Raw genomic sequence first — 11,182 nt, forward strand, 5'->3', positions numbered from 1 at the left:
TCAGGCCAAGGAGACGCTCGCGGCGGCGGCATCTTTTAAGACTGACCTGCTTTAAAAGTGCCACTTTAATGGCCTAGGAAATAACTAAAATTGGATTACACGTTACTTACCAATGTCTGCACCCAAACTGGGAGCCCCAGATCGGGTTTTAGGAGGCAGTATACGAAACGCCGGGCTGGAACCCGAATGCAAATCCATCAGCTGCTGCCCCCAAATCGCGCACGCAGGAAGCGGCGCTCGGGAGCCCCCAGATCAGCCCATCGCCGGAGCCTCCGCCAGCATGTGCCCCCTCCCCCCCCCCGCACCCCCGCCCCCTCCTCCGCGCCAACTGTGTAAATCGGCCGCCGCAGTCCTCTATCCGCGCTTCGCAGGCAAATCCCTGCTTAGGAAGCAAGAATGCAAGTGATCTCTCTCTCTCTCTCTTCCTCTCTTATTCTCTCCTCTCATTCTCTCTCATCTCATTCTCTCTCATCTCATTTTCCATGGGTCACAATCTGGCAGCTCTACAAAGAGAAGCCCTGTAAAATTGAGTGGCAGGAAGTCAGCATTCTGTATCTGTGGATTGATTTTAACTTTTATTTGCAAATGAGAGGTGGCTGTTTGGAAAATTACAGGCCAGGCCCGAGGGGTTTGGGCGGGGTCATCAAATTAAGAGCATCTGAGCTGTATTGATGGGCGGTATCGCTAAACGCCTCCTAGAAGCTGTTTCCAAGTGATTTACAGTGCCCCCCCCCACCCCGCTTCGTGATACATAGGTGACATTTTGGAAGTACACAGATTTCCTCGTCTGTTTACACTCACCAAGAGGGAGGAAAATATAACTAGAGTGAGGGGAGGTGTGAGGGGCATTTGCTGGAGAGATGCTGGATACTATTTTGTGACAAATTAAATGAGGACACTTGAGCAATTATTGCACCTATGTGAAAGTATTATTACAACATTATATACCCACTGGAGGCGACCATAACCCCCACTGCAGTCATACTAATGCAGTCATTTAATGTTCCATTCAATCTGCAGTGTAAACCAACGCAGTTTTTTTTAATAGATCCCTTTCATCAGCGACTGTGTTGGAGAGAGGACAATCTTCCACTAACTTCCAAACTGAATAGGAAGTAGTCCCAGGAATCATCTTTGTATCTCTTGCCATTCCTAACAGAAGTGAATGGAATAAATTGTCCAAGACAAGCAAAGTTGTGTAGCTAGTATAATGTAGACATAAACTGACTTCAACCCTCTTTGCAAAAGCTCTCAAAGGAGCTAACTCAACCCTAACAAAGAGTACTCTCTTTTATATATGAAAATATGCCTGGAGGTATGATTTTAGCCTTTATTTAATGGATTTTCTGTATACTATATTACACCTTTGTTACTCTATGTTATATACATATTATACCACAAGTCTAGTGTCTGTATTACCTTCATTAAAAGAGAGAAGAAGATGCAACTGTTCAGAGTGAAAACCAGGGGCCTGTGGAATTCTTTTGGATTTTGTACATAAATTAGCCAAATTCAGTATGGCAACTGTGTTGGTTGTGCATAAAGTGAATTTAGATTGCTTTTTAAATATAGTGTTTCCATTTGTTCTTCACAATGTTGTTCCTTAAGATTATTTAGATTAATAGGGTATCTGTAGAGACCTAGAAAGTGGTGAAAGCAACATGATAATGAAACATGCTTTTATCTATTTTTATTTTATTTTTTAAAGATTTTATTTATTTATTTGTCAGAGAGAGAATAAGCAGGGGGAGCCGCAGGCAGAGGGAGAAGCAGGCTCCCTGCTGAGCAGGGAACCTGATGCGGGGCTCCATCCCAGGATCCCAAGATCATGACCTGAGCCAAAGGCAGATGCTTAACTGACTGAGCCACCCAGGGGCCCCTTATTTTTATTTTTTTAAAGATTTTATTTATCTATTTTTAGAGAGAGAGGGAGTGTAAGCTTGGGGGGGGTGGGCAGAGGAAGAGGGAGAGAGAGAATCTCAAGCAGAGTCTGCACAGAGTCAGAAGCAAGGCTCCACCTCACAACCCTGAGATCATGACCCCAGCTGAAATCAGAAGTTGGTTGCTTAACCGACTGAGCAACCCAGGCGCCCCCTATACTTTTAAATATTGTTTTTCAAATCTACTGGCACACATTTCAAACCCTCCTCAGTAGTTTCTTGGGTAATAAACGCTTCCATGTGAAGCATATGTGAAGACATGGATAAGAAAAGAGTACTTGTCTTGGGTTTTTCACTTACAAGGTCTCCAAATTGAATTTTAAAAGATATATCCAGGCAAGGTTGTGGAAAGGGTACATCTCTTGCGCGCCTGAGTGGCTCAGTTAGTTAAGCAACTGCCTTCGGCTCAGGTCATGATCCTGGGGTCCTGGGATCGAGCCCTGCATCAGGCTCCCTGCTCCTCAGGGAGCCTGCTTCTCCCTCTCCCTCTGCCTGCCGCTCCCCCTACTTGTGCTCTCTCTCTCTGTCAAATAAATAAATAAATAAAATCTTTAAAAAAAAAAGGTCCATCCCTATAACAAATCAGTCTGATTTAGGAGAGACTGAGCTACATCAGTAGGCTGATGAGTCATAGAGATGTTTTTGGCCTTTTCAGGTGGTTGCTCAATTCGAGGAGAATCACTCCTGAGTACACCATATTCTATGTGGGCAAGTGTGAAATCACACACATGCCCCTGAACCTCAAGGCTGGAGGATATTAGAGTAACCCTGAAAGACATCAGGCAACATCATTCCTAAAATAGCTGAATCTCTTTACCTTTTTGGAGTTTTTTCATTTTATTTGATTTTCATTTATTTTGATTTTTGTCCATAAGAGAACTCTGCATGTGTTAATATATTTACTCTGAGCAGATTTTGTTATGATTTGATGGTACTGGGGAGCTACAGAAGATTGAATAGCTAGGATGGGTTGTTAGTGTTAAAAGTGAGTACTTCCAACATAAATATTTCAGGTCAGATAAAAATGCTGTGGGGTAAGTGATTGTGATGATCCTTTGAGTGATTCTTTGTTGTGACTTTTTAGTGCATTCTGCATAGGTATTTATTTACATGCCCATAGTTTTATATACATATACATATATATATTGAGTTCCAAGGGCATATATATGTATATATATTTAGTTCCAAGGACAACAGTATTTTTCAGTTTCCTTTTAACTATTCTGTCATTTTCCAGAGAGAGTCAGTGGTATTAAAGTGAATAAAGTAGACATATTTTTCTTATCTAGCATATATTTTACTCATTCTGATTTGAACAAAATAAATACATTTTTGAAAGATAATACTAATTAAGGTAGTACTAGAGAGTTTCTTTTATAATGGAGCATTCACCCAAGAAAGCTCTAAACTCTGCAGTAATTTATGATTACATACCTAAGTCATCTATATATTATATTCATCTGTTTTTGTACAAGCATTCATGAAGCCTCTCTCTATCCTTTTTTTGTTTTTGTTTTTGTTTTTGTTTGGTCCATTCCAAATAATTTTCAGGCTGACAAACTACATGCTTGATAATTATCAAAAAACTAATTGTATCTTCATTTGAGCAACTTTTGATACCAACTTTGAAACAATTGAAAATATAGTTACTCACACAATACAATTTTATAAATGAAAATTTAGTCTGCAAAACATTAAGCAAATAAAAACATGATAAAACAGAAATTAAGGGGCACCTGGGTGACTCAGTCGTTAGGCGTCCGCCTTTGGCTCAGGTCATGATCCCAGGGTCCTGGGATCAAGCCCCACTTTGGGCTCCCTGCTCCATGGGGAGCCTGCTTCTCCCTCTGTCTCTGCTGCTCCCCCTGCTTGTGCGCTTGCACTCTTTCTCTCTGTCAAATAAATAATCTTGAAAAAAAAATTAAATGTTAGCATTTATTTGAAAGAATTCAAAGGATTGAACAATTCAGACTGAAGGTTACATACTTACATAAATGTTTATTTGTGTATGTCTTCCTATAACTCCATAGAAGGAACATGTTTGAAAGGTTTTATATTTTGTAGACATTCCAAAGCCATTGGTAACTTTGTTTTTTCAAAAACATCTTGTAAAATTTAGTGAATCACATATTTGTGGGTGACACCTACATTATCATTACAACTAACAAGCTATACATATAGAGAAGTAGTTACAAGATATTCAATTAGACATTGATCTTTTCTATTTTGCTTTACTAAAACATTTAGAAGCACTTTGTAAGCTTCCACCTAATGAAACCTTAGGTTATCTTTGAAGTAAACATGTGTTTTAATCTCAAAGATTAAGTGAACTATTTTAGAACTCCCAGAGTTTATCTAGCATGAACAAAGCTTCCAAATTTTAATTTGTAGTCTGAATTAAGCCTAGAAGTTATTGTTTCCTTTATAAGAGATTTTCTAAAATTATTTGAAATTAATAGATTGTGGATATTAAGATTAAAACCACTGAGAAAAAAAAAATTCAAATATCAAGATAAGGGGAAATTAATCAAATATATTTGTTGAAATAAATTAAACTGTGGAATAATACATCAGGAAATAATGAATAGGTATTGTATGTAGTGGAAAGAGGTAAATCACAAGTTTTAGCAGTGAAGGAAGTTTTTCTTTTTTTTAATATATGAGAAAAGAGAATGAGAATAATTTTATAACATCATAGAATCTCAGAATTAAGAGGGACTTGAAAGGTTATCAAGTCTGACTAATTATGTGATATTCAAATCCCTATTTTACTATCCTTTGCCAAATTGTTATACAGACTATGGCTTAATATTGCCTGTCATGTGGAGCTTGGTACATTTCAGGGCAGATGATTTTGTTTGGGGACAAATCTAATTGGTAGAACAAATTTTAAGCAAACTTAAACAAATGTTTTCTTTTATTTCTCATTAAGTAGTCATAGTTACCCCCTTAAGGATATGTTTAAAGTTCTAAGGTAATGAACTTCCTACTTACTTGAGTTAGGTTTATAATCATGCAGAGAAACTCACCTGGCAAGTAGAAATGTTGAACTAATCTTCAAGAGATGAGTGAGGGCTAGAGAAGGAGTCATTTAAATTGGAAGATAGGAGCACCTGGGTGGCTCAGTTGCTTAAGCGGCTGCCTTCGGCTCAGGTCATGATCCCAGGGTCCTGAGATCGAGCCCCGCATCGGCCTCCCTGGTCAGCAGAGAGCCTGCTTCTCCCTTTCCCTCTGCCTGCTGCTCTGCCTACTTGTGCTCTCTCTCTGTCAAATAAATAAATAAATAAGTCTTTAAAAAAAATTGAGAAGATAATTTAAACTATAGAATTTGTGATAACTACTAAAGTGACAAAATGTTAAAGGGCATGATAATGCTTAAAAGTTAATTATGAAATACTTAAAATATTTTAACTAGTTTTTCATGGAAATCCCTTTGGAACCACATTTGAAGTTCTATATGTGTATTCTTAGTCTACTAATTTAAAATTAACTACAGCATCATTGAGAAATAGTATTGGCATCAGTTAATGAGGCCAGCAAGCCTAAACAATACCCATAGATATTTATAAGTCAAATCAAATTTCCTCTGGTTTTTGAATTTTTGAAAGGTTTTTGAGAACATGAATATGAAATAACTATTTTCAAATGAGGCTGATTTCAGTATAAAGCCTGATGAAAAATTCGTTCCCACTGACTATGGTACAAGATAAAAGACTTAATATGATTGTGTGCTGGAAACCACAGATAATGGAAATATTATGTACAACTTTGCATTTTAAGAATAGAACAAGAGTGTTATGAAACACTGAATATATATTTGAATGTTAACAATTCTTAAAGTGACTGAAATCCAAAAAAATAAAGTTTCTCTGAATTTGGCTGCCTCCCCTGTATCACTCTGCTGAGTTACTTAGCTTCTTTTAGCTTTTATGTTCTATCTAAATCTCCTTTCACATTTCTTTGTTGTTAATTAATGTTTAGTGATTCCCTTATCTGTACATCTGTCTTCTGTGTATTAAAATCGATGATGTGTGTGTGTATGTGTGTGTGTGTTTTCACATTGGGGCATTTAAAGGTAAATACATGATTCCATGGGTGCCAATTTCTTTCCTTTCATATTCAACAAAATACCCTTCTTTAACAGATGAATGGTCTGAATTTTATTTTCTCTAATGGTAGTGTTTTTCAGAATTTGGTGAATGGTAAATGTTTATTACAAATATTTTAGCAAATATTTTAAAAAAATAAAATAATTTAATAAACATATGTGGCACAACTAAGATACCATTCACCCACCGTTTTTTAATGATGGCAAAATTATCAGACAATGTAGAACCTATAATGCTATTAACTTGCCCTTGCCCAAAAAAATATAAATTACCTTATAGAAATGTGACCAAAAATATAAATAAAAGATAAAGAATATTTGCCTATTTGGGCATGTATTTTAACACACACTTAATATTTTTAAAGGAGGGGCACCTGGGTGGCTCAGTCGTTAAGCGTCTGCCTTCGGCTCAGTTCATGATCCCAGTGTCCTGGGATGGAGCCCACATGGGGCTCTCTGATCAGCAGGAAGCCTGCTTCTCCTCCCTCTCCCTCTCCCCCTGCTTGTGTTCCCTCTCTCGCTGTCTCTCTCTCTGTCAAATAAATAAATAAAATCTTTAAAAAATATATTTTTAAAGGATAGTCTGACCTAAAACTAGCTTGTTTGTTTTTAATTTCTTGTATTAGATATATTCATTAAAAGGGCAGTGGCAAAATGTCTCATGTTATTAAGACAGTGACAGAGTGTTTGCTAACTTCCCACCCCTGCCCATTTTGAAACACTTTATGGTTGATTTTGTAATATTTCATTGGAAATGCCATTAAAAAGTAGCCAAAAAGTATTTACACGTATAAAAATGATACATATGCATGTGTATATCTGTGCATGGGCTGGGAGGATATAAAATAAAAAATTAATGGATTCTTTATAAAATCTTTTAATTGTTTCGTCTCAAATTGTTTTGTCTCTAAAAGGGGAGGCATACCTAGTTTCAAAGACTCATAGAATAACAAAATAGTTATCCATAAGATATAAAATTTGAATTATATTTATTTAATTGATATTGGATAAGAATATTCATTGAGTTAGAAACTCTCGAAACATTTATGTCACAAAGGATCAGATAGATAATCTTTGGGAACTGACCTTTTTGTATGGGTTTAAGCCAGTTCCCTGGAAAAATAATTCTGTTTAACAATTTAACAGTCTGATATCAACTCCCAAATGTGCAAGCACTTTCTATGATTTATGAAAAAGGTAACATGTTTTTAAAATTCTACTACCTTTTAGCTCTTATGCCAAAATATATAACCCAAGTCTTGAATATGTTTAACATTCATTAGAGTCTTTGGCAATCCGGTTTAAGAAAAGGGGGGGGGTTGTTAAAAAAAGGATTTGCAATGTATCTCATGGAAATTCAAGGACTGAAACAAATACAGCCAGACCTCATGGGGAACATAATGGGAAATTAGGCCACACTTTGTATCTCTCAGGGTCCACATGGTCTCCCTGTCACCTCCCTCACTTCCCATCTGTTCTCTACAGCAGCAAGAATGATTCTTGAAAATGTAAGGCTGATACTCTTTTAGTAACCCTCTACTGACTTCCCATCGCTCTGAGTAAAAGTTAGCATTCTGACCCAGGTTCACAAGCCCTATGTGATGTTGTTGCTCACTCCATATCTGCCTTCACACCCTATCTCTTGCTTTCTTGCTCCCACTATAGCAGGCACATTCCCCCTCTTGCTATTCCTTTGACTCACCAAGCACACACCTATCTCAGAGCCTTTGCATCTACTGTGCACTGTGTCCAGTATACCCTTTCCACAGTTATCAGCAGGGCTGGCTGGCATCTTCACTGTGTTCAGGTTTCTATTCAAAGGACATCATCAAGTATGCATCCCTGACAATGCCGTCCCAAGTAGCAGTTCCCCGATTACTTTTAAACTTCGTGGCCTGCTTTATTTCTATTCCCATGGTTTTCTCTCCTAATGAAATATAATTTATATGCTTGGGCATTTTTACCGTCTATCTCCCACTACAGGAATGTTTCATGAGAACAGGCACTTTGTTTTATTCATTGAGGTATTCCTGGCACCTAGAACAGTGGCCTGTGCATAATAGGAACTCCATACGAATGTATTAGAGGAATTAAATGAATGAATGTTCTCTCTAATCTCTACTTCTTTTTGAGTCTGCACCATTTTTCCTCCTTCTGCTAAGCTGCTTTCTCTGCATCGGCTAGCACACAGCTCATAATTGCTACATGGCCTTTCAGCTGCAGTATATTCTCCACCCACTGGCAACTTCTCTCTTTCACTTTAGTTCAAATTCCTGAAAATTTAATTGGACAGGCTTATTTTTTCCAGTAAGGCCACATAGACCATAAGTTTCTGGCCAGTCTCTGGATGTATTCTTCTTGGTCAGCTATCTATTCCTGGTCTAATAAGACTGAGCCAGTTCACAGCATGGAAGATTAGGTGTGAGGGGCCGTGGACAGGCAGCCAGGCAACACAAACACGTCTAGTACATAAAGCCACCACTGCCAGATGGGCACCTGTGCTCTCCATTGTCCCAAGTCCTGCTCACGAGTCTGACATCACTCCTCAGTTCAGTGCATCTAACTTCTGCCTCCATGTCCTTCTAGACAAAATGACTTCTCTGTTTTTTCTTTGTTATATTTCTTTGTTACATATAACTCTGCATCTATAAAACTTCTATAATAAATATATCCATATCTCTTCCTTGATCCTAAAGGCAACAAAATGCCCTACTCTTATTCTCACCGGGCCGTTCCACTTATGTTTTTGAATGGTAAGCAAGAAATCCCATGTGCCTGCACAGAGATCCTGTTGTGGACACACCCTAAGGTGACCCCCAATGTGTCACATCCTTGTGTAATCTCATCTTCATAGTTTAGTGTGGGTGGAACCTGTGACTTTTTTTTATCCAGAGAAAATGGCAAAGGTTATGGGATTTTACAGATAAAATTAGAGTTCCAAATCAGTGATTTTGAGTTAACTGGAAGGGAGATTGTTCTGGGTCAGCTTGACTTAATCAGGTGAATGTCCTTAAAAGAGAGAATAGTGCCCTCCCTAAAATGAAAACACTTTCTCCTGGTGGTCTTGAAGAATCCAAGGAAATGAATTTTTCCAACAACCTGGTTAAATTTGGAAACACATTCTCCCCCGACCACGTCTCCAGATAAGAACATAGACCGGTTGCTTTGGGATGGGCATGCTGCTGGCTGGACTGTACCTTCTGGGCAGCCACGCAGACTCAGTTCTTGTCTGGACTGCAGCCATTAGTCTGCAGCATGAGTGGCGGCAGGAGCAGGTGGGTGCGGGCAACAAAGCAGGGAGTAGACACTTGGTGGGGCCTCAGTTTCGGCAGTGCTGCCTCACTATGGCCCAGTCAAGGTGGGAGATGCCATCCCTTCAGTGGTGGTTTTTGAAGGGAAGCCTGGGAACAAGGTGAACCTGACAGAGCGATTCACGGGCAAGAAGGGGGTACTGTTTGGAATCCCTGGGTCCTTTACCCCGGCCTGTTCCAAGACCCACTTGCCAGGGTTTGTGGAGCAGGCTGAGGCTCTGAAGGCCAACGGGGTTCAGGTGGTACCATATCTGAGTGTTGATGATGTTTTTGTGACTGAAGTGTGGGGACTAGCTCACAACTCAGGAGGCAAGGTTAGGCTCTTGGCTGACTCCGCTGGGAGCTTTGGGAAGGAAACAGATTTGTTACTAGATGATTCACTGGTGTCTGTCTTTGGAAATCGCCAGCTCAAGAGGTTCTCCATAGTGGTAGAGGATGGCATAGTGAAGTCCCTGAATGTGGAACCAAAGGGTATAGGCCTCACCTGCAGCCTGGCTCCCAACATCATCTTGCAGCTCTGAGGCCCTGGGCCCAGACATACTACTTCTACCCTTTTCTATTTCACCTGCCCAACCCCAGATGGAGGGCCCCAGTCCAACCTGAACAGGGGCCACCCAATGGGAACCTTTACCAAATTTCTGCAATAAACATTTCTGGTTCATATTTAAAAAAAGAGAGAGAAAGAAAAGAACACAGCCCAATTGCTACCTAGATTGTAGCCTTGTGACACTGAGCAGAGGTGATGCCTGAACTGCTGACCTGTAGGAAGTGTGAAATAATAAATGTGCTTTGTTTTAATCCACTAAGATTGGTAATTTGTTAACTAGCAATAGAACATAAACATAGATCCTTTATCCTAGTTTACAGTAAAAGGCAAATATTTAGAGACCCCATGTTATTTTAGTTCCTTAGGCCCCATGTGGGACTTTGACGTCGACTTTTTTGCTTTCTTTGAGTTTTACATGCTAAATTGTGGAAATAGAAAAATTTACTTTCTTATTTATTTCCAAGTATATTTTTGGGGGGAATTTACTCTTTTTTTTTTTTTATTTTCTCTTATCTCAGTGTCTTAAGACTAACTTTAGACTTTCTTTCAGGGGACACCTCATGGCCATCGTGCTTTTCCTCCTGCCCTAGCCACATAATCATCTCTTTTGCATGTTGCATCAACCCCTATTGTTTTCAGCTTTTCATTCTGATGAGCATAGACACAGTGTCTTTGGCTGTGAAATTTACATGGCTACTCCTCTCATTAAAGTCTCACTTTCTTTTCTTGTTATGCATGCAAATAGTTATTTTTCATTAAAATCATTCTATAAATTGTGGGGAGTTTTTACTTAAAGAATGATTTTGTAAGGTCAAAACATTTATGGTGGGAAAAATTATCCCCTGATCTGTTTGTTACATCTAAATGTTCATGTATCACATTTTACTTTGTAAAAGTTGGACATATCTGTGTTTGGTCAGTGTTTAATACCTTATTATTTGTAAGTTCCCAAATGCTATTTATTCTGCTTGTAATCTTAAACTGTATATTTGAGTATGTTGCCTTTCTAAGAAATTCTGTGCAACCACAGTGCAGCATATAAATTATATAATTTAGGAGTCAGTTAACTAATATGTTTTCATATTCTAGAGTGCTAGGAGTTGAGGGTATAGAGACATACACATAAAAAGTTAACATTCTTTTTAATCCCTTCACCACATAAGTTTTTGGGAGACTTTACAAACTCACAAAAATTATAGTTTGAATATTTGGTACATACTCTCTCTATTTAGAAGAAAAATCTTACTTTTCTTTAGAAAATATTTAATGGTATATG

The 11,182-nt window shown here is 38.5% G+C and overlaps 2 protein-coding genes across 2 annotated transcripts in view; one reads left to right on the plus strand and one right to left on the minus strand.

The window, feature by feature from the left end:
* The window catches only part of SLITRK3 (SLIT and NTRK like family member 3), a 10,006-nt gene extending 9,650 nt beyond the window's left edge, over nt 1–356 (minus strand). Inside the window, exon 1 of the mRNA XM_006727602.3 lies at nt 111–356. The gene's annotated coding sequence lies outside the window, so the exon portion shown is untranslated. The remainder of the gene's footprint in view (nt 1–110) is intronic.
* Nucleotides 113–9,966, plus strand: LOC102740826 (peroxiredoxin-5, mitochondrial-like). The gene is made up of 2 exons (XM_081802637.1): nt 113–371; nt 9,402–9,966. Exons 1-2 carry the CDS (start codon nt 113–115, stop codon nt 9,878–9,880), a joined length of 738 nt encoding a protein of 245 aa, XP_081658763.1. The 3' UTR covers nt 9,881–9,966.
* Nucleotides 9,967–11,182: the final 1,216 nt, after the last annotated feature.

The sequence above is a fragment of the Leptonychotes weddellii genome, chromosome 1 (genome assembly GCF_054177405.1).
Source record: "Leptonychotes weddellii isolate Sample4059 chromosome 1, ASM5417740v2, whole genome shotgun sequence".
Lineage (NCBI taxonomy): Eukaryota > Metazoa > Chordata > Mammalia > Carnivora > Phocidae > Leptonychotes > Leptonychotes weddellii.

What these genes read in the sequence shown, in the direction of transcription:
- LOC102740826 (XM_081802637.1), top strand. Translation starts at nt 113, where the DNA reads ATGTCTGCACCCAAACTGGGAGCCCCAGATCGGGTTTTAGGAGGCAGT. An exon ending in CCTCTATCCGCGCTTCGCAG is followed by an intron (nt 372 to 9,401) that starts GCAAATCCCTGC and finishes ACTATGGCCCAG; the next exon opens with TCAAGGTGGGAGATGCCATC.